The sequence below is a fragment of the Pistacia vera genome, unplaced genomic scaffold (assembly GCF_008641045.1).
Source record: "Pistacia vera cultivar Batoury unplaced genomic scaffold, PisVer_v2 Contig142, whole genome shotgun sequence".
Classification (NCBI taxonomy): domain Eukaryota; kingdom Viridiplantae; phylum Streptophyta; class Magnoliopsida; order Sapindales; family Anacardiaceae; genus Pistacia; species Pistacia vera.
The window spans coordinates 1,490,324-1,514,202 of NW_022195489.1; the positions used below are offsets into that span (position 1 = coordinate 1,490,324).

The window sequence follows — 23,879 nt, forward strand, 5'->3', positions numbered from 1 at the left end:
TTAAAAAGCAAATTTTTTCTCATAGCATTTTGAAATGATTTGAAACTTCAATAACTAAATGATCACATGTTAATGTACAACATGATTGTCGTATGTGAATCTACAGATATCTTTTGTTATTGAGATTTTACAGCTTTGTCTTCTCCATTCACTTCCTCGTGTAAAGCCCGGGCTGCAGTTATTTTCAAACTTCATGCACACGCAGCCTTAGCTATAACTTCAGTAACGGGACTTATTCACCTCAGAACACAGGGCATCCTTCAACTTCAATCCCTGGAGCACTAGGACAGCCTGCCAATGGACAATGGTCACCGTTATCGAGACCCCACCAGTCTGGACCAAAGACATCATGGGATTGAACGGCGAAATAGATCAGTACACCCATGAAGGCAAGTCCTGCATCTAAAGCAGCCGATAAGATATAGTTATGTCTAGCCCACCATCCCTTGTACTGTTTGAAAACGAAATAGTTGAAGAAAATTCCAACAGCTGCCCAGCTCCAATAATGTACAGGTTTATTAAATGGCAAGCCCCCTGCTCCTCCAAAGATTAGGGGCATATGGATATACTTGATCCATTTCTTTTCAGGAAATTTGCGCGAAAGCAGCCATACCGGAACTGGGGAAAGTAAACCAATCAAGAAGAACCAGTTTATCTGTGGGTATATACCATGGTTTGTGAACATTCTAAGTGGTCCGACAACTCCCCAGATGATTGAAGCATTGTAGAAAAGAACATCGCCAGGGCATGTCCATGGACTCCCCTTTGGTAGTAAATGTTTGTTACATATGTGAGGAATAGATGTAAGAAGCCACCATGCTGTGCCGTAGCAGACAGTTGAAGCAACTAGAGTTCCCACTAACTAAAGGTACATATTGACAAAATTAAAATAAATTATATATATACAGAGATAGCAATTAGCATAAGCTCTGTGAATAGTTGAATTACCTGAACAAAGAACATGGATCTGGGAGGGATTTTCATATAGTGACCTAATTTGAAATCGCCAAGAAAAAGGAGGGCCTGTGACATGCTGATGTAGCCATAGGTCTTGAAAGCCACATTTGCAAGGGGCTTACCGGGATACATATACCCGATAATCAGCTCTGTAATCACGTTTAGCCCTGGTTGCTGCAGATTAACACATCATTTAGAAACAGCTTTTTATGCATATATTGAAAATAATTTGATACCCTAATGGTTTTTATTTATAATTATATAGAAATAACACGTAATTGGGCTAGCAAGTACCATGTTAGTTGTGGCTTGAATCACACCGAAAGGTAATGTGAAAGAGAATGCCAGGGCACAACCTAGCACAATTCCCCACCATGGAAGTTGAAGCTGTCTACCAAACCCTTCACAGGTAAAGATTGAAAGAGCAAATGTCACTATTAATATAATGTGGAACCACCACTGAGGTACTTCTTTGTAGTTTTTCTTCATCAGTCTTGTGTGCACATCACTAAACTGATCTTTAACTGCAGAAGTTGTTTTTTTCCACATTGCCCAAATTTTTCTGCTCATTGTTTTAACAAGGAAAACAAAATCATTATTACCAACATACTACAAGAAAATTCGTTCCGAGGAAAGAAAAGAAGATGATAGAATGAGATATTGAGATGTTACTGAAGATTCTTACTTTCCTTCGAAGAGTGCAACATGTGACAAACAAGCCAGTAGTGTTGCAAAGCTCAATCCATAGCTGAAGGCAAACACAACACCGAGGTAGACTTTGCTATAATTTTTATAGCCAAAGTGATCAAGATCAAAATCTTTTTGATTGAGGACTCGGGTAACATTGTAAAGTTGGCCAGCAGAGTCATAGGTGTATGGAGAAACTATGGGAAATCGCTGGGCTTCATAAAGATTTGTATAATAAGCAATGGGAATAAGAACATAGAGAAACAAAACAAATCCACCAAAGATATTGGCAATGGCGAAGAAGGGTGAGGCTAGGGGACTTCCCATGTAAGCGACAGTAGACCAGTCAAGGCCAAAGGAGCCAATGCCGAAGCCTTGGAGGCCTGAACCAATATGTTGAGCTGTTACTGAATTCTTCCATATCCAACATACAAAGGAGAGAGCTGACAGTGTAGGGAAAAGATAGCCTGGCACAGTGTAGTACGCGAAGCTTGATATGAAAACAAGAAGGAAGAACTGTAGTCTACTTAGTCCTCCCTTGATTCTCTTTTCCGTCTCATGTAATGCTCTGCAGTTTGCATGTTTATCAGTTTCTCAATACCAGAAAGTAGCTCTTCATTGAACTTCATCATCTGCCATATGATTTTGTAAAAATATGGGAGAGAGAGCATGAGTACCTGAACAGGGAGACTTGAACCAGGTTGATAGGCCACCACATGTAAGGGGAGTCAACAAGGTATTTTCTGAATAAACCAGCCCACCCGTATCCTAGCAGCTGAATTCCATTAAAAAAAAAAAAAAAAACCTCTTAATAAGATGTTATTGTACAGTTATTATTTTTGGTATCTGTTGGAGAAAATTCAATGGCAGCTGAAAGTATTTCAAAAAAATTATTTAAACCAACCTGAGTAGTTTGTACAAGCAACATAGCTGCTACTGCATTCAGAGGTCTGAGATACAGAGCCTTGACAATTGTAATTATGTTTACTGCATAAACACCATTCGATCCACAGCTGGCAAAAATTGTGATCAACACATGTTCTTTGATATTGAAGGGCCCTGGATTCAATGAAAAGGACCACGGTGTGAATGGAACGCGAATTGGTTTTGTTGGAAGCATTGCAGCCATTAGATTTCCTGCTGGGAGCACAAGAATTTGCGCTGAAACTGGGCCAACATTTAGAATATTCTGGCGATATTGAAAGAATTGGTTCACAAAGGCAAGCAAGGCACATGATATTATCCCCAAAACCCATGTTCGAAAGGTTAACGCTGGCATCGAAGGATCATCAGTGATAGGAACCGTAAGCCTCACTTCCTCAATTGGGTTGTCATTAAAGTTCTCATCTTTCTCATCTCCTGCATCAACAAATTGACAATAACATGACTTGCTAAATGTAATTACAACATTGTGCAACAAACTGCCTGCTTTCACACTTCTAAAGAGTGACTAAAACGTAGGCCAAAGTCTGCAAAAAACATTTCTTATATATATAAATATGCAGCATTCATCAAAATCATGCATGAAAGTCCAGTTTTGAGGGAGAGTGAAAAAAAAATTTACCATCTGCATAAATATCAGTTTGTTGTTTCTTCTCAGTCTCAAGTGACTTGGCATCAGGGACTCCATTTTCAACAAAGCTTCCCATCTCTCCCTTTCTCTTCAGGGACAGAGATGGCAATGCTTATTAGATTTACAAATGCCAGTAGGGATACACATTTATAGATGCAAGTACTTGTCTTCACTATAGTTTCTTGTTTTAAAGCTATTATATCGTTTTCTAAGTTAGTACGCCAAACATTAACTTCATTCATTAAATATTAAGCCTATATTTCTTGATGTAGTTGGCAAAGAGTAAAATATTTTCAATTATATATTTCAAGTTGTAAGCCACTGAAAGAAGTTTCATATATTAGCTGGAAACATTTCCACAAAAAATCCCTTTCCATGCATTTATTTCTAAAGATTCGTGATGGAAAAATCTTGTTTTCATGCATTTATTTCTAGCAATAATGCTGATCTTATCACATTTTCATTTTCTGCATTCAAACTTGCAATTTTTTTGTCTTTCTCTTATGAGGGGCAGTTAAAAAAAGCCCCAAGAAATCTTAGATATATCAACTGAACCCCACCACACTTCTATCTAAATGCCATGGGGACAATTGTCCCCACTCACATGATAAAGGGTAGGATAGGACCATTCTATTCTATCTAGGAAGCCTTTTCACATATGTAATGCCTGCCTAATATGTTAGTCCTCTTCTGAAACTTGCAGAGCTTTGAATATATCCCTTGTTTAAAATAATTGAGATTTTCGATATATTATCTATAAGTCTTTTTGTAAGAGCAAACCACAGAGCTGACTGTTCGGCTAACCTTTTCGTAAATAATATATTTTATGTTTTAGTTTGAATTTTTGGTTATTATTATTATACTTCGGAAATACACATGAATATATAGACGGGATGAAATCCTTTCCCCTTGGGGAATAGCAAATACCAGATGGCCGGCATATTAGCCAGTGTAGATTCTGGTTGCTGTTGACTGTTTGTTCTTTATAGCATTGTCTTCTCTGGAAATCTGATCTGTCCGGAAAGAATGGAGTTAAAAACTTAAAAAAAAAAAAAAAAATAATAATAATAATCAAAGAAAATGGTGAGAAAGATGTGAAATCCTTGTCTTTAGAAAACTGTTGGTGAAGTTTACAAGTTTGATAAGATGTTTTACTTGTCTCATTTCTTGTTGCAAAAGATGGTTCCAATGTGAATAAGCTGAAGAAAACAGAAAGTTTTAATTAATTTTTTTTTTTTTTTTTTATAGTTTTCTGAATGCAGGGATGGCGTACCATTGAATTTGATTTGTAATGATAGTGTTCTTGATTAAGAGATGTTTAACTGGTGTTTAATCTCTTAATCGCGTGACGGGCACGTTGATTTCGATGAATTTGTACTAACTAAGATGGTGATTAATTATGTTAATAAACAATTGTAGGCCTTGAATATGAGTTTGTGTGACTGAATTATCAAGATAGATATAATAATTAATATCCTGAATTATATTATTTCCCACTATGTTGACTGATAAGCTGGTCCATCTCAATCCTTTCTTGTTCTCTTGTTCACAATCCTGCAAGTTGCCATGTTACAGACTGTAGAAATATGGAGCCTTTTATGGTGAGAAGCCAGTTTTCATGCTTGAAATCTGCCATAATGTATAAATTTTTATAGAAATGAGATGACAGTTTCTCAAAATTTTGTCAGAAATTTTGTATTCTACTGTGATCTTTGGCTGACATAAATCAGCTAGCCCATACTGTATAAAATATTTTCTTTATATAAAAGGATTATCTCATGAAAGGTGGGGAAGTTTTTGTTCATCTGTTTTTGGGTGGATGGCATGAAACCAAAAATTAAACTTGTATGGGTTAATGTTAAATCAAGGTTCAACCAAGAAGATATTGTCAGCTTTGAGTCCAAGCTTACACGGATTTGCTTTTGAGTTTCACACAAACATCTTTTACTCAAAACGCGTCTACTAATTCCTGAAATTTTGCTAGCAATGTGACAAATCCCCCAACTCTTAGATTTCGCTCCCTTGTGAGTTGTGAAGTCATTACAGATGTCCCTGATGCTAGGATATAGACAATATATACTTGGTTGGATCCGGATAATTATGATAAAGGTTATTTGTCGAAAAACAATTTTCAGCAATACTAATCTTACAAAGACAAAAACAAAGAGGACATACAAAGACAATTTTCACCCTTCATCTTCATGATTTCTCTCTCTCTCTCTCTCCCTCTTTTTTCGTTTTTTCTTTGTTTTTTCCTTCCTGTTGATGTCACTTTGTAACCCTCTTTGTATTGTCTTTGTAAGGATAGCATTTTTCAACAATTTTATACTTTTAAAAGTCTTGGTCATCTTTGGAGTGAAAGGAGATAATGAAAGAGTTGAGAAACGTTTTAAATCTGAAAAGCCCGCAATTTTAGACGTTCAAATTACTGTTCTTTGACTGAAATGGTACCCACAGGTTTTGGTACCACAGTGTGTGGAATATTTGCAGCACGGGTGGTGTCTGAGGCTGGGTAGCTTTAGGTTCTGTTTGATTCTTTTAATCAGAGTTACATAGATTGATTGCTTTTAGCTTCTTGTATTTGACCTCATCCTTAGTCTTGTGGCTAGATCAGGAGTATGTGATTGTTCATTAAGGTAAGGGGCAAAAGCTTGAAGACAAAAAAGAATACAGCCGCATAAGCGGCTGCAGGTGTGGCCTCATTGCCCACCTCAGACAGCCGAAAAAAGAGAAAAATAATAATCCCATTATACATAGGAAGTATCACAGCCGGGATAATCTTGTTGAAGATCTCACATCGACTAAACACGCTTAAACCAACTTGTTTATAAAAGAAAATAATCATTCCATTCAATAAGGTCTTATTGGGTAAGGAATTAGCTACCAACGGTGGATTGTCAAACTACCTCTAATCGTATGCATGACCCTCGTATGGGCTTGACTATGAAAGAGAGTGTTGGAGATCTACATAAGTCTTTAACCGTGAGGGTGAGGGTTGGAAACCATAGAAAAATCTTCCTTACATCATATGTAGCAGGTTGCAAAAGCCTACTATGCAACTGAAAAATCTATTGTATATCGGACGTACCATATTTTAATTCATTTTAGATAGTGAAAGGTCTATTGTATATCAAGTCATCAACCGTATCACGTTATTTGTGTTATGTCAATAAAACTCCAAATCTTAACCATCAATGTGAATGGTAGCTTTGAAAATGGTTTTCAACATGACAGTTGTATAGAGAACATAGCATATGCAGGATTTATGATAGGTGATGGGTACTTTTATATTAAATATTAAAAGTAAGAGTAAACCACTTTTTCCCACCCAAGGTTTGCCTTAATGACACTTTTCCACCCAAAAAAAATTTAAAATACCATTTTTCCACAGAAAGTTAATATTTCATTACTACCCAAAGTCGATTTTGACGACAAAAATTCTCTCCGTAACCATCATTTGAACCTTCGGTCTCCTTTCTATAAAACCTCTCTAACCTTGACACTTAATTTCTCGTCGATTACTGGCTATTGTAAAGCTAGGGTTTCTTGTTCTGAGCTGATTTCCAACGACGAATATTCAATTGGTCACCACCATTCGATCTATCGGCCTCCATTCTACAAAAACCCTCTTACCTTAGCTCCTAGTAACTTGCCCAACACTGACTGAGAAAGTGAAGTGTATTTTGAGTATTAATGAAATATAAACTTTGGGTGAGAAAGTGATATTTTAAAATTTTTTGGGTAGAGAAAGTGTCATTAATTAAGGCTAACCTGAGGTGGGAAAAAGTCGTTTACTCTTAAAAGTAATCGGTCTTAGATATCTCAATTATTTAATTTCAAAGGATTTGATTTATCAAGTGAAAGTGGACTTAGTTACTTCCAAGTACTAAAAGAGGCTCTCTCATGGCCTTGAATGTGTAGTGGTTGAGATAAGGATGCGCCAAAAGTCCAATTGTACATATTGATTTAACTCCTAATCTTGATTCTCTTAATTCCACTTTAAACATGTCTATTTAGTTGAGATAATGTCGATCTTACGAGTTGGTATCTATTTTCTATCGTTAAAGATATCCAAAATCTTACCAGTTGTGTGCACTGTTCTTTTATAAATGATGAAGACCATTAGCTAGTCTATTATTAATAGATATCTAATGCTAATGTTAGGCAAGTTTAATAATGGTGAAAGGGAAGCAATCTAGGTGGGCGTTGGATGTTGAAATAAGAGGTTAGAACCATTTGTCACTTTCTTGAACAGTTGGTTGTCTGTCACTTGCTCTTAGATTCCATGACACTACCTGATCCAAAGGCCCTGGAATAATTCTTAAAACTAGGTCATCGGTCCATTTTGGCAGGTGTCACAGGTCCATAATATGTTGATGTGACTCATTTTTATTATTTATTTTTTAATAGAGTAAACCATTTTTTTTCCATCCATTAATAACTCTTTTTCATTTACAGATATTTAAAATATTACTTTATTATCCAGATTTATAATCTTTTCTGATTTCAATCTCGTTGTAATTATACACCTGACCCCTCAAACCCTATTTTCGTCGACCCGACCACTTATCGACAATCGAGCAATTAGAGTTTGTGCAACCACCCACTCGCAAATCAAATTCTGATCGATCCCAACCAGTAAAATCTAACCTTCTATCATCGAAAGACTCATCAACCTCCCCTCTTAAAAAAACCCAATAGCTTAGACCAAATTTGCTCTCTGTTTGCCACCGTAATAGAGATTTAGATATTGAAGTGGTAGTTTAAAAGTCTGTGGATAAGAAAATATCATTAATCTATTATTTGGGTAGGAAAAAGTTGTTAACTCTTTTTAATAATCTTATCATGTGCCTTTAAAACATTCTCAGTGTAACTCTATTTTACATGCAATAAATGTTATTACTTATAAAAGTTTTTGATATTTGATCAAGCCAATACTCATACAAGCAAATCCATTTGTTCAAATCACTCGGATTTTGGTTACCGTCCAAGACAACCTAAACTTATTAACAAATTACATGCGAATAATATGCACAATCTGTATCATCCTTGGAGATTGAGAAGGAGAATTTCTCAAGCTTTCTCAGGCATTTAAGAAATGTCAAAGCACAGGCCATCCGGTGGACTTCATTCCTGGAGCGATGGGGCACTTGCAGAGCAATGGTCAGTGCTATCCAAACCCCACCATTCTGGGCCAAAAATGTCATGTGATTGAAGGGTGAAATAGAGCAACACACCCATGAAGGCAAGCCCAGCATCCAAGCAGCTGATAAAATGTATTATATCTAGCCCACCACATTTTATATCTTCTGAATGTAGAAGTTGAAGAAGATTCCAACAGCTCCCCAGCTAAGGTAATGCACAGCTTTAGCGTATGGCATGTAGTGGCCCGCCAGGATGATCGGCGTGTGGATGTTCTTGATCCATTTCTTTTCTGGGTATTTTCGTGAGAGGAGCCATCCGGAACTGGGGCGAGGGCCTATTAGGAAGAACCGTTAGTCCCGGGTAGAGCCTCGGTTCGTGAACATTCTGAGAGGTCCTACAAGCCCCGATGATTGAAGCATTGTAGAAAACCATCATCCCCGGACATGTCCAGGGCTCCCCTCTGGCAGCAAATTTGTGTCACAAATGTTGGGAATGGTTGTGAGAAGCCACCAGGATGTGCCAAAGTAGACGTTGAAGCACAATAGTTCCTACTAACTGAAAATCATATTGACAAAGGTGAAGGACAGAAATTATAGAATTAAAAAAAATCTGAAAACTTAGTGAATTACATTTCCCTGTACAAGAACATGGATTTGGGAGGGATTTTCATATAGTGGCCTAATTTGAAATATCCAATAAACTAGAGCTTGCACCAGCTAATCGGCCATAAGCCTGAAAACTACATTGGCTAGAGACCTACCAGGATACATGTACCCTAGATTAACTCTTTAATCACATTTAGCGTGGTCCCTGCAGATTATTACACAATTTTTATTGAGAAATATTAGCTTCTGAGTTGTCGTGTCTTATACGCGTAAATTAGAGTAAATTTTGAAAATCACCATGTTTGTGGTTGCTGAATCACCCCAACAGGTAATGTGAAGAAGAATGCTTGAAACAGGCTAGTATGAGTCCCCACCATGGAAGCTGAAACTGTTTACCGAATCCTTCACAAGCAAAGACTGAAAGCGCGAATAATTCCTATCAAGATAAGCTGGAACCACCATTGAGGTACTTCATCATAGTTCTTCTTCATTAGTCTTGTGTGCACATCCCCAAAATGATCTTTAGATGCAGCAGTTGTTTTCTTCCACATTTGCCAAATTGTCCTAGGCAAGACAATTATCAATAGTTCATCAGAAACGTCAACATGTAGAATGAGAAATCAAGATCATACTATTAAAGATGATGATTACTTTCCATCAAACAATGCAACATGGGAAAGACTAGACGTCAAGGTGGCAAAGCATAGTCCATAAACGAATGCAAACAGGACACTGAGATAGAGTTTGCTATACTCATCATAGCCAGCTTTATTGAACTCAAAAGTTTTCTCATTGATGATTCTGCTGATGTTGTAAGTTTGGCCATTGGAATCAAAAGTGTGAGAGGAAAATAAGGGAAATTTCTTGGCATCATAAACATTAGTCCAGTAAGAAATTGGAATAAGCACATAAAGGCACAAAAAGAACCCAACTAAGGTATTAGCAATGGCAAAGAAGGGAGTGGCTAGAGGACTTCCCAAAAAGCTGGCAACAGTAGACCAATCAAGGCCAAATGAACCAATGCCGAGTCCATTCAAACCTGAACCAAGCTTCTGTGCAGTGATTGAGTCTTTCCAAATCCAACACACAAACGAAACAGAGCTTAGTGTTGGGAAAAGATAGCCTGGAATGATATAATACGCGTAGCTTGATATCGAAACAAGGAGGAAAAATTGTAGCCTGGTTACTCCTCCTCTAGGCCTCGTTTCCTTTTCGTGCAACGCCCTGCAGATCGCGTAAGCTTTGCAATATCAGAAAGTAGCTGAAAACTTCAAGTCTTTGCATATGGTTTTGTTGGTTAATACCTTAACAGAGAAACTTGTGCCAGGTTTGTTGGCCACCACATGTATGGAGAGTCAACAAGGTATTTTCTGAATAAGCCAGCCCATCCATATCCAAGCAACTGAATTACACATTAAAAAACAAAAGAATCAATCTCAAATTTGAAATCAAACAGGCTTGGAATCTCCAAAAAAAAAAAAAAAATGCACAAAAATCTACCTGAGTTGTTTGAATTAACAACATTGCTGCCACTGGGTGCAGCTGTCTACGATAGAAAGCCTTGACGCTTGTAATGATGCTCACTGCATAAACGCCGCTGGAGCCACAGCCGGCGAAAATGGTGATCAACGCGTGTTCTTTCAGGTTAAAAGGCCCCGGATTCAGCGAAAACGACAATGGTGTGAAGGGAATTCGGAATTGTTTTTCCGGAAGAGTTGCAGCCATAAATTTTCCTATTGGTAGGACAAGAATTTGGGCTGAAACTGAACCTACAGAGAGCTGATTCTGGCGGTAACCAAAAAATTGGTTTACAAATGCTAAAAGGAAACATGAAGTTAGTCCCAGAACCCATGTTCTGAAGGTTAAAGCTGGTTGTGTGGGATCATCAGTTATGGGAACTGTGAGCCTAACTTCCTCAATTGGGTTGTCATTGATATATTCATCTCCTACATCAGAAAATAGATTAGCGAATCAGAATCAAAGTGTAATGTTCAACAAATGAAACAAACCAAAGTGTAAAACTGATCTAAGTATAAAGTTCCATGTGCGAGGAAAGTGAAATAAGAAAATAAATTTCAAGGAATAAAATTTTAATATCTTGCATGATGGGGTTAACCTAAGCCATGGTTGCCCTTGATAGTTGTCAGAGGGACACAATGAACTTTACTCTCTATAGAATCTGTCAGGACAGACTTCCTGACTCCTAAGACCAAGTAACAAGAGACTGCATGACCGCGAATCCAAGACTCCGGAGACAGTTGGTAGACACAAAGAACCTAAACATAACGAGTCTTATTGACACGATATGTCCTGACCCTCCCTATCTCGTAGGCTCCGAATGTACCCATGAGACTCAGGTGACCGAGATGTGGGAAAACTATGAAACGTATTTATGAATTAAAACATTATAAAACTCTTCTATCTAAAACATTTATAAGCACTCATTTTTTTTTCCTTACAAATACATATAACATCATTTGCAAATAAATAAATGCAACGTAATTTTTTTACAAAATGAAACTTATGGTATCAGATTTTTCTATATCTTTTACAATTCAAAATATGAAATAAATACATAATAAAAAAACATAAACTTTGCAGCGGAAAATAAAACACAACTCTTACTCTTCGAAAAATCTATCTATGCATAATAAACACATATGATATAAAGAGAAAAATGAGTTCTCGTACCTATGCATGGTGCCATGAATATATAGGAAGAAACATTTAGTAATAGTTTGTGGACTGTGGTACATATTATCTTTTATAAAATATATCTATATAGAACAAACACCAAGTAAATAAAGAGAGAGAGAAGAATAATACCTCTGACAATGATGTCAGTTTTATGAGTTTGAGAATCCTTACTGTGAGGAACAGAAGTGTCTTCAACCTTGTGACGACTTGCCATTTCCATTTCTCCTTCTCTCCAAAGGCAATGGCAATCCTTCAAGGATTGCTGGGCTAGCCAAAACACTCTCTAAATGTCTAGTATGTATACATTTTCACAGACTTCTCTGTGGCTATCTGGATACTTTGTACTGGTTTCAAAAATAAAGAGAAGAATTTGTACAAAAACTTTGCTTTATATAGATGAACATGTTCGATTATAGTTAGAGTTTTGAAAACATTTTTAGATAATACTACAAGAACATTTTTGAACAAAAAATCACATGCAAAAGTTAGAAGACTATTGACTGAAGGTTATTTAAAGTCTCCTAATAAAAACAAATGTGGAAATAGTAATAAAAACAAGTGTAGAAATTGTAATAAAACTTCCAAAAGAAAATAAGTGTGGAAATTGTAATAAAAGGAGGTCAAATCGTTTTAATTGATTCTATGAAAGTGATGAGCCAACAATTCTTTATTGTTTCTTTCATATACATCTTATCAATAAGTGTGGAAATTGTAATAAAACTTCCAAAAGAAAATAAATTTTGGTTACTTTAAGATTGATAGATCACTAAAAGGTCAAGTCGTGTTATATGGTTGTATTAAATTGTAATTGATAAATCATTTGTTTACACAAAATTTTATTTTTAATAGTTATTTTTAATGCTAAACTATGATTGATAAATCATTTATTTACACAAAATTTAATTTTTAATAGTTACAATAGTTACTTTTAATGGTAAACTGTGATTAATAAATCATTTATTTACCCAAAATGAATCAAATAAAGTGGAGATATATTGATATGATGTGATCTAAGAACAAAATAATAAGCTAGCTACATTAATATAACTCTTGAATTTGTGGAAAATTATGTTATCACTTATGACAAATATAAAAAGAGAAATCACTACATATTTTTACAATAAAAGTTTGGATTTGCTTTCATAAAAGTGGTACACTAATTTAGACTATAAATTGAAGAGATAAAATATAATTTTAATTGATACAACTTAGATCCTACTAAATTGAAGAGATAAAGGCTTGAGCTTTTATGTGGGAGGGCAATTTAACATAGTATCAAAGCCAAAAATCTTACGTTCGAATCCCCACATACAAACTGGATAAAGGAAAAAAAAAAAAAATCAAAGTTTGTTGTGAGGGGGCCTATTGGTCTTAATATATGTTAAACCCTCACTTACAAATTTAAGCTTTTAGGTGGGATTATAACTTAACAGTATCAAACCTCGTGCAAGTTGAGAGCTTGGATTTTTTCTACAACTTCAATAGTTAATGACCATAAAGATGGTAACTTCATTGACATAGGCATCTTTTATGTTAGTTTTACCATGATTTACATAATTATCTTACTTTTTTTGTAGTCCTCTATGTAAATCCTCACTTGATAACTTCCTCCTATTATTTTATTATAGACTATTTCTTTTGACAATTTTGTGATCAAAATATGTAGTTATTTTATATGTACCTTAAATTTTCTATTTTCTATTTTAATTAAAATCATTCAGTAAGCAATTTCCAATTAAATTTTGATAAATTTCTCTAGTACTATATATATGTTACTTAGAACACACATATGAATATGGTATTTGAAATGATAAATTTGCAAGAGATAGGATTAAATTAACTTGAATATTATTTACAAGTAAAAAATCGTCATTGGAGTTTATCAAACCATGTTTTCACTTTCATAAAATGAATATTGTGGATGAATTCAAATTAAGAGGAAAAGATTTATTTTGCAGAAGAAAAAAATGAAGAAATGCAGAAGTTTGAAGAAGTCTTGTAACTGGAAAATGAGTGTCGTTAACTTTCAGTTACAAGAAGATGGAATTGCAGTTTCTCTTAATATTCCGTTAATCACTTAAGTAGAATGAGAGTGTTTCATTATATACAACTGAAATGAAATGTTTCACAATTTTATATAAATAGGAAAGGTTTCCCTTATTTAAGACATTAGTGTTCATCATTCTGGGTTTAGAATCAACGGCTAGAAACTTATTAATTTGTGTTTCTTTTAAGTAATTTGTGTTTGTTGATCTAAATTTGACAAGGATTGCCAACCTGGCATTGTTTGTATTGTTCATAAAAAAATACTGTAATCTGAAATTCAACAAGTAATAGTTTTCTCTCAAAAGTTTTCTGAAGTTTTCTCAAATCATTTTAATTAAGTACCAAAAAAGTCAACACTGTGACATATACACCCCAAAGTAGTAGAAACTAACACAAGGTGTCAATTTATACAGCAGACACCACAAAAAAATTACATGCAAAGATTTGTGGACTGTTCACTAGAGCTTAGTCAAAGTCTTTTAACAAAAACAACTGTGTGATTGCAACTTGTCTAGCAAGTTGGATACATCACTAGGGAAAGTCAAACTTGTTAATTAATTTTTTTGGAATTGATGTGCCAGCAATCCATTCTTTCAACGGCATTTTTATCATTTAGTGTGGATATTGTAATATAAATTTCAAAAAAAAGAAATTTTGATTATTTTAAAAAGTTATGTCATTAAATTAGTTCATTGAAACTAAAACAAAAACAAAACGTGCCTTAAAAATATAATGAATTAAAAAGTTCAGTTATATTTCATAAAAGTGATATACTAATTTAGACTTTAAATTGAAGAAATAAACTAAAATTTTAATCAATACAGCTGAGATCCTTACATGTTTTTATAAATTATGTAGTAGTGTTAGAACTTAAATATTATTGTTAAGCCCTCAAAAGAATTTTTTCTTAAATATTAAAAGTAAGAGTAAACAATTTTTTTCCCACCCAAGGTTTACCTTAATGGGACTTTCCCACCCAATAAGTTTCAAAATATTACTTTCTCACCCAAAGTTAATATTATGTTATAACCCAAAGCCGATTCTGGCCAATTTTGATGGCAAAAATTATATCTGTCACCACAATTTAAACCTCCAATCTCCCCTTTACAAAACTTTTCTCACTCTGACACCTGATTTTTCGTCTGTTGTTGGCCATCCTAAAGCTAGAGTTTCCTGTTCATAGTTGATTTCATGCGGCGAATATCCGATTGGTCACCATCATTCAATCCACCGACCTCTACTCTACAATAACTCTCTTACTTTAACTCCTGGTAGCTCATCAAATATCGACTGAGAAAGTGAAGTGTATTTTGGGTATTAATAGAATATAAACTTTGGGTGAGAAAATAATATTTTAAAACTTTTTGAGTAGAAAAAGTGTCATTAATTAAGGCAAACCTTAGGTGGGAAAAAGTCGTTTACTCTTAAAAGTAATTGGTGTTAGATATCTCAATTATTTAATTTCAAAGGATTTGATTTGTAAAGTGAAAGTGGACTTAGTTACTTCTAAGTACTAAAAGAAGTTCTCTCATGTCCTTGAATGTGCAGTGGTTGAGATAAGGATGCACAAAAAGTCCAATTGCACATCTGGATTTAACTCCTAATCATGATTCTCTTAATTCCACTTTAAACGGTGGGCGTTGAATGTTGAATAGTTGGCTGATAAAATATATCCTTTATAAAATATATCTATACAGAACAAACACCAAGTAAATAAAGAGAGAGAGAAGAATAATACGTCTGACAATGATGTCAGTTTTATGAGTTTGAGAATACTTACTATGAGGAACAGAAGTGTCTTCAACATTGTGACGACTTGCCATTTCCATTTCTCCTTCTCTCCAAAGGCAATGGCAAATTGCTGGGCTAGCCAAAACACTCTCTAAATGTCTAGTATGTATATATTTTCACAGACTTCTCTGTGGCTATCTGGATACTTTATACTGGTTTCAAAAATAAAGAGAAGACTTTATACCAAAACTTTGCTTTATCTAGCTCAACATGTTCGATTATAGTTAGAGTTTTGATAACATTTTTAGATAATACTACAAGAACATTATTGAACAAAAAATCACATGCAAAAGTTAGTGGACTATTGACGGAAGCTTATTCAAAGTCTCCTAATAAAAACAAGTGTGGAAATTGTAATAAAAACAAGTGTGGAAATTGTAATAAAACTTCCAAAAGAAAGTAAATGTGGAAATTGTAATAAAAGGAGGTCAAGTGGTGTTAATTGATTTTATGAAATTAATGAGCCAACAATTCTCCATTGTTTCTTTCATATACATCTTATCAATAAGTGTTGAAATTGTAATAAAACTTCTAAAAGAAAATAAATTTTGGTTATTTTGAGATGGATAGATCGCTAAAAGGTCAAGCCGTGTTATATGAATGTATTAAACTGTAATTGATAAATAATTTATTTATACAAAATTTTATTTTTAATCGTTATTTTTAATGGTCTTAATATATGTTGAACCCTTATTTACAAGCTTAAACTTTTAGGTTGGATGAATAACTTAAAAGTGTCAAACCTCATGCCAGTTGAGAGCTTTGATTTTTTCTACAACTTCAGTAGTTAATGACCATGAAGATAATAACTTCATTGACATGGGGATCTTTTATATTAGTTTTACCATGATTTACATAATTATGTTCTTGGAGTTTTTTTTTGTAGTCCTCTATATAAATCCTCATTGGATAACTTCCTCCTATTATTTTATTATAGAATATTTCTTTTGACAATTTTGTGATCAAAATATGTAGTTGTTTTATATGTACCTTAAGTTTTCTATTTTAATTAAAATCATTCAGTAAGCAATTTCCAATTAAATTTTGATAAATTTCTCTAGTACTATATATATGTTACATAGAACACACATATGAATATGGTATTTGAAATGATAAATTTACAAGAGATAGGATTAAATTAATTTGAATATTATTTACAAATAAAAGATCGTCATTAGAGTTTATCAAACCATGTTTTCACTTTCATAAAATGAATATTGTGGATGAATTCAAATTAAGAGGAAAAGATTAATTTTGCAGAAGAAAGAAATAAAGAAATGCAAAAGTTTGAAGAAGTTTTATAACTGGAAAAGGAGTGTCATTAACTTTCAGTTACAAGAAGATGAAAATGCAGTTTCTCTTAATATTTCGCTAATCAGTTAAGTAGAACGAGAGCGTTTCATTATATACTATTGAAATGAAATGTTTCAGATCAATAGGAAGGGTTTCCCTTCTTTAAGACATTAGTGTTCATTATTCTGGGTTTAGAATCAACGGCTAGAAACTTATTGATTTGTGTTTCTTTTAAGTAATTTGTGTTTGTTGATCTAAATTTGACAATGATTGCTAACCTGGCATTCTTTGTATTGTATATAAAAAAAATACTGTAATATGAAATTCAATAAGAAAAACAATAGTTTTCTCAAATCACTTTAATTAAGTACCAAAAAAATCTACACTATGACATTTAACCCCAAAGTAGCAGACACCACATAAAAATTACATGCAAAGATTTGTGGACTGTTCGTAAAGCTTAGTCAAAGTCTTTTAACAAAAACAGCTGTGTGATTGTAACTTGTCTAGCAAGTTGGATACATCACTAGAGGAAGTCAAACTTGTTAATTAATTTTTTGGAATTGATGTACCAGCAATCCATCCTTTCAACGGTATTTTTATCATTTAGTGTGGAAATTTTAATATAAATTTCAAAAGAAAAGAAATTTTGGTTATTTTAAAAAGCTGTGTCAGTAAATTAGTTCTGTGAAACTAAAACAAAGACAAAGCCTGCATTGAAAATGTAATGAATTAAAAAGTTCGGTTATATTTCAAAAAATGATACACTAATTTATACTTTAAATTGAAGAAATAAACTAAAATTTTAATCAATACAACTGAAATCATTACATGTTTTTATAAATTATGTACGTAGTGTTGGAACCTAAATATTATTATTAAGCCATCAAGAGAATTTTTTTTTTAAATATTAAAAGTAAGAGTAAACGATTTCTTTCCCACCCAAAGTTTGCCTTAATGACACTTTTCCACCCAATAAGTTTCAAAATATTACTTTTCACCTAAAGTTAATATTCTGTTACTACCCAAAGCCGATTCTGGCCGATTCCGATGGCAAAAGTTATATCTGTCACCACAATTTAAACCTCCGATCTCCTCTTTACAAAACTTTTCTCACTCTAACATCTGATTTCTCGTCGGTTGCCAGCCTCCACAAAATTAGAGTTTCCTGTTCATAGCTGATTTCATGTTGCGAATATTGATCGGTCACTATCATTCGATCTACTGACCTCAACTCTACAAAAACCCTCTTATCTTAGCTCCTAGTAACTCATCGAATGTCGATTGAGAAAGTGAAGTGTATTTTAGATATTAATGGAATATAAATTTTAGATGAAAAAAATGATATTTTAAAACTTTTTGGATAAGAAAAGTGTCATTAATTAAAGCAAACCTTAGGTGGGAAAAAGTCGTTTACTCTTAAAAGTAGTTGGTGTCAGATATCTCAATTATTTAATTTCAAAGGATTTGATTTGTAAAGTGAAAGTGGACTTAGTTACTTCTAAGTACTAAAAGAAGTTCTCTCATGTCCTTGAATGTGCANAAGGGTTGCAGCCATAAATTTTCCTATTGGTAGGACAAGAATTTGAGCTGAAACTGAACCTACATATAGCTGATTCTGGCGGTAACCAAAAAATTGGTTTACAAATGCTAAAAGGAAACATGAAGTAAGTCCCAGAACCCATGTTCTGAAGGTTAAAGCTGGTTGTGTGGGATCATCAGTTATTGGAACTGTGAGCCTAACTTCCTCAATTGGGTTGTCACTAATATATTCATCTACATCAGAAAATAGATTAACGAATCAGAATCAAATCAAAGTGTAATTTTCAAAAAATGAAACAGACCAAAGTATAAAACTGATCAAAGTGTAAAGTTCCATGTACGGGGAAAATGAAATTAGAAAATAAATTTTAAGGAATAAAATTTAAATGTTTTGCATGATGGGGTTAGCCTAAGCCATGGTTGCCATTGATAGTTGTCAAAGGGACATAATGAACTTTTATAGAATCTGTTAGGACAGACTTCCTGACTCATAACATGGTTTTAAACTCGGCTTGGCCCGGCCGGTTGAACCGGTTCGACCGAGAATCAGTGGCTAGACTAAGTCGGTTCATGTAAAAAACTAGAAATAGCATTTGACCCGCTTCCAGCCGCAGTTGAACCGGTTTTTTTTTCCAATGAACATTGGTCCAACCGGTATAACTCACGTTACTACAGTAAAATATTAAAAAAATAATTAAAATTTAAAAATAATAAAATTAAAAGTAACCCTTTTTAGCTTTTTTTCTTCTCCCTTCCCTATTTTTATTCGACAAAACCAACACAGCAGAGAAGAAAAATTTTTAAAAACCCATTAAAAATTAAAATCTACATTTAAAAAAAAAATTTGTTTTTTTGCTAATGTCATGCTGATGTCAGCATGATGTTTGACCCGTGACTCGATAGCTTGGCTGGGTTGCCCCTTGGGTCGGGTTTTAAAACTTTCCTAAGACCAATTGCTAGACCGCGAATCCAAGACTCCGGAGCCAGCGGGTGCCGACAAAGGATTGAAAGAAAAAAAAAAAAAAAATTTCTCACAAACCTAAACATAATGAGTCTTTACAAGAATATAATAAGTTCTCGAGCCGATGCATGGTGCCATGAATATAACAAACACCAAGTAAATAAATAGAGAGAGAAGAATATATAATACCTCTGACAACGATCTCCGTTTCGTGAATTTGAGAATACTTAGTAGGAGGAACAGAAGTGTCTTCAACATTGTGACTACTTGCCAATTCCATTTCTCTTTCTCTCCAAAGGCAATGGCAATGGCAATCCTTCAAGGATTGCTGGGCTAGCCAAAACACCCTTTAAATGTCTAATATGTATATATTTTCACAGACTTCTCTCTGGATATATGGATACTTTATATTGGTTTCAAATATAAAGAGAAGAATTTGTACAAACTTTGCTTTATCTAGATCAACATGATCGATTATAGTTAGAGGCTTGATAACATTTTTAGATAATATTTTACTTGTGAACTTTTTTGTTGTTGTTGGTGGTGGAGGTGGTGATGGTATAGAGTTATCTTTAACCCAACATTCTAAACAAATATAACTAAATCAAATCCTATATTTAAACAAGATTAAGCCCTAATTAGAGCTAATCAATGATACGTATAGAAGAATAACGTTATTCTAATACCCTCTTTCAAGTTCATCGAATCGGGACTATTTTTATATATAGCATCCAAGTTGTACAAAATTAATGCATTATTAAGAGAATAATCATTTTTCTTACAAAAATTATTATATATTAAGTTAAATTTTGAATTAATTTTTTTTTTATCAAAACTCTTCAAATCTAAAAAAGTTATTTACCTTGATAAATTAATAATGTTGATTAAATAATATTTTTGGTTGGTCTAGACTTATGATCAATGTGGTGAATTAATAATTCCCTAAAAAAACACATAAGTACCACTTGATATATAAATTAATAATCTCCTTATATATCAAAATTATATACTATATACATGACTCAATTATAAGGCCTAACAGCTATTTCCTATATCACATTAACTATACACAATATGTACATATATTAAGTTCAATGTTGATAAACTAATAATTTATTATTTTATTCTATTAAATAATATATATTAATTAGTAAATTTTTATGGTTCCAAAGATATATATTTAGCCCTCAAAATATTTATTCTTTAACTATAATAAGTAAATTATATAAAATACGTGATCTATAAATAATATCGAAAGAGAAAATTAGTTATTTTTCTTTGTAATATTTTAATTAAATTCATTTCCTCCTTGATAATTTGAGCATTTTTGGGGGGTCTTTCTGTCGTGCCTTAAATGCATGCTGCGATCTAGGCATTATAGACAAATGAGCTTAATCACTACAGGAAATTGAGTTTGACCCTCTTTCCATATTCATCTCCATGAAAATTACTTGGTCAATAAAGATCATGGGGGTGTTCACATTATTCTTTAATAGGTTATTTTAACTTATTTTAACATGCCCTACTGGTTAAATGTTTTGGTGAATAAAAGATAAAAATCCCGATGGATCAGATTCATAAATCTTTTTGAAAAATTTAAACGGTTCCAGAGAATTTCATGCAACTAAAAGAGAAGGGAAAATTCTTAATTTTCAATTTGTATTTGGATGTAATCAGGGATGTATTCAGATTCTAGCTGTTTCTCTCTTGGATATTCTTTTGTCCTTGTTGAGATAACTGCTTACAAATCAGAATGGTAATTCTTTATATTGCTGAGTTATTTTTTAAAAATAAATATTTTATTTATTTAATTTTTAAATCCTCTACAACTACTTTTATACCATTACATAATTTTTATTTTTTTTTGATAATCGAGGATGTCTAAACCAGTTTGTGAGTATCTTAACTAATCCCTTGAGACCCTGAAACTATTAATAGGATAAAAATTCCAGTAATCATCTATATTAATGGTTGTGAGGACTCGAATTGAGGAGATCTAGTCAGTCTCCTAGCACTTACTTGGACTTAACAAAAGAGAAAAATAAAAAAATCTTTAATAAAATAAAGGTAAGCCTAGCTTGTGCCCCTTTGTTGTGCAATGCACCAAAGATCATGCAAAAAGAAATATTATTTTATTTTAAAAATAACAATAATTTTTATGCATAGTATTTTGTGCAATGACAATAAACCATGTCTTAAGTGTGCCCTCCTCAAGCTTTACCCATAAAATAAAGCAAGCCATTGTTCATCATTTCCCATACCTAAACCTTGCCCATCTCCTCGAATTTTGAACTCATTCCCACCAAAGTTTCCATGTCAAGTAATCAAAAATCACAATCCCTAACACAAAAACCATGATAATTTGAGCATTTTTTTAGGGGTCTTCTGTCGTGTCTTAATTGCATGCTGCGATCTAGGCATTATAGACAAATGAGCTTAATCACTTCAGGAAATTGAGTTTGACCCTCTTTCCATATTCATCTCCATGGAAATTACTTGGTCAATAAAGATCATGAGAGTGTTCACATTATTCTTTAATAGGTTATTTTAACTTGTTTTAACATGCCCTACAGGTTAAATGTTTGGTGAATAAAAGATAAAAATCCCGATGGATCAGATTCATAAATCTTCTTGAAAAACTAAAACAGTTTGAGAGACTTTCTTGCAACTAAAATTCTTAATTTTCAATTTGTATTTGGATGCAATCAGGGATGTATTCAGATTCTAGCTGTTTCTCTCTTGGACATTCTTTTTTTCCTTATTGAGATAACTGCTTACAAATCAGAATGGTAATTCTTACTGCAATGGATTATTTCAAATCAGAATAGGGTAAGTGTATCTCACTTGCGGTGACATGACATTATATGATTGGATGATCATACAAACTTTGGATGTATGGTTAATATTTTGAATCTATTTTCATTTATTGCATTAATGAATCTTAATTAATAGTTTTTTTTGTAATGCAAGCTGGCTAATTTTCATGATTCCTTCTCTGAGATAAACTGCTTTAAGAATAGAAATTTATCCAGCCTGTGCACAGTACATACGTAGCAAAGTAGTGCCAGTTTCAGAATCTTAACAAAATAAACCCAAAAATCACTTGTAAGTTTCAACAGTTTTACCAGCTAGCTCATGTATCCACTGTGATTTGTCAGTTTGGTAGATTCAAAATATTCTATATATAGTATTTATTGATACATTCTATTTTTTCTTTTCTTCTCAATTTTGGTTTGCCAAGTTTGGTAATTTTACGGTAGGCCCAGAGTCATGCCAGGAAAAAAGAAAATTAATTAAAAGGTTAAAGGTTTATCAACCTTTTCTCTATTCTCATTCTATTTCAGGCCTGAAAGTTGCGATGTTGGATTGAAGTTTGTAGCAGTTGTTACATTTTGCAACTTTGTCTTGGAGAGAGATGGCAAGCGCTACTGAGGAAGATGGTGTTGTCCCTCAGGTTTTTTCTGTGGAGAAACATGAAACTGAGATCAAGTTAAATGGTATATATTGATTAATTCATCTCTCTTTCTCTCTGAAATGATCCATTTGTTTTTATTCTTGTTAACTTATTCTGAATTTTGTTATTTGTTCAAGCAGAAGATGAAGAATTTGATGATAACCCGATTGAGGAAGTTCGGCTGACAGTTTCAATAACTGATGATCCCGCAGAGCCAGTTTTAACTTTTAGAACGTGGGTTCTGGGGATAGCATCATGCTGCATTCTTGCCTTCTTGAACCGATTTTTCGGGTTCCGCCAAAACCAGTTGAATATTGGTTCAGTTTCAGCACAAATTGTTGTGCTCCCTGTAGGAAAACTGATGGCTGCAACTCTCCCGAAAACGCCTATTCGAATCCCGCTCACACCATGGTCGTTTTCTTTGAATCCGGGGCCATTCACCTTGAAAGAACATGTATTGATCACTATATTTGCTAGCTGTGGATCCGGTGGAGTTTATGCTGTCCATATCATCACCATTGTCAAGGCGTTCTACCACAAAAATCTGCATCCAGTTGCCGCCTTGTTGCTTGCACAGACTACTCAGGTACTTCTTGATACCTACTTGCATGTCTGCACAAAAAAACGTAGGTGGGACGGATGTTTCATGTCATCTATATATGTCTGTTTTCTAAAGATAACATGTAAATTTGTTCTTCTATTTTTTATATGAAATGCAGTTGCTTGGATATGGCTGGGCTGGTTTATTCAGAAAATACCTTGTTGATTCCCCCTACATGTGGTGGCCAGCGAACCTGGTCCAAGTCTCTCTATTCAGGTACTCATCTCACTTCAATATACATTGAATTGTAAATTGCAAAGCATTGTTTTCTTTTCATTGATAAACTATGAAAAAACCTGCAGGGCGTTACATGACAAAGATAAGAGACCAAAAGGGGGACTTAGCAGGCTACAATTCTTTTTCCTGGTTTTTGCATCAAGCTTTGCTTATTATGTCTTTCCAGGATACATTTTCCCTTCCCTTTCAGCTCTCTCATTTGTGTGTTGGATTTGGAAGGATTCAATCACAGCTAATCAGCTCGGTGCTGGCCTCAATGGCCTAGGCATCGGCTCCTTTGGCCTCGACTG

General features: G+C 33.8%; 2 protein-coding genes and 1 pseudogene across 2 annotated transcripts; 1 reads left to right on the plus strand and 2 right to left on the minus strand.

Moving 5' to 3' along the window:
- Nucleotides 1-3,349, minus strand: LOC116123343 (oligopeptide transporter 5-like). Its single transcript, XM_031409132.1, has 7 exons — nt 3,209-3,349; nt 2,549-3,003; nt 2,322-2,419; nt 1,643-2,212; nt 1,252-1,519; nt 949-1,131; nt 1-862 (listed from the first exon to the last, which is right to left on the minus strand). Exons 1-7 carry the CDS (start codon nt 3,291-3,293, stop codon nt 242-244), a joined length of 2,280 nt encoding a protein of 759 aa, XP_031264992.1. The 5' UTR covers nt 3,294-3,349; the 3' UTR covers nt 1-241.
- A 4,969-nt stretch (nt 3,350-8,318) lies between these two features.
- LOC116123344 lies at nt 8,319-12,112 on the minus strand (annotated as a pseudogene).
- A 10,600-nt stretch (nt 12,113-22,712) lies between these two features.
- LOC116123411 (oligopeptide transporter 5-like) lies at nt 22,713-23,874 on the plus strand (the record flags this gene model as incomplete). Its single annotated transcript, XM_031409179.1, has 4 exons — nt 22,713-22,794; nt 22,892-23,337; nt 23,471-23,568; nt 23,655-23,874. Coding segments are annotated over exons 1-4 (846 nt in total), but the record flags the coding sequence as incomplete, so codon positions are not given.
- Between the last annotated feature and the right edge of the window lie 5 nt (nt 23,875-23,879).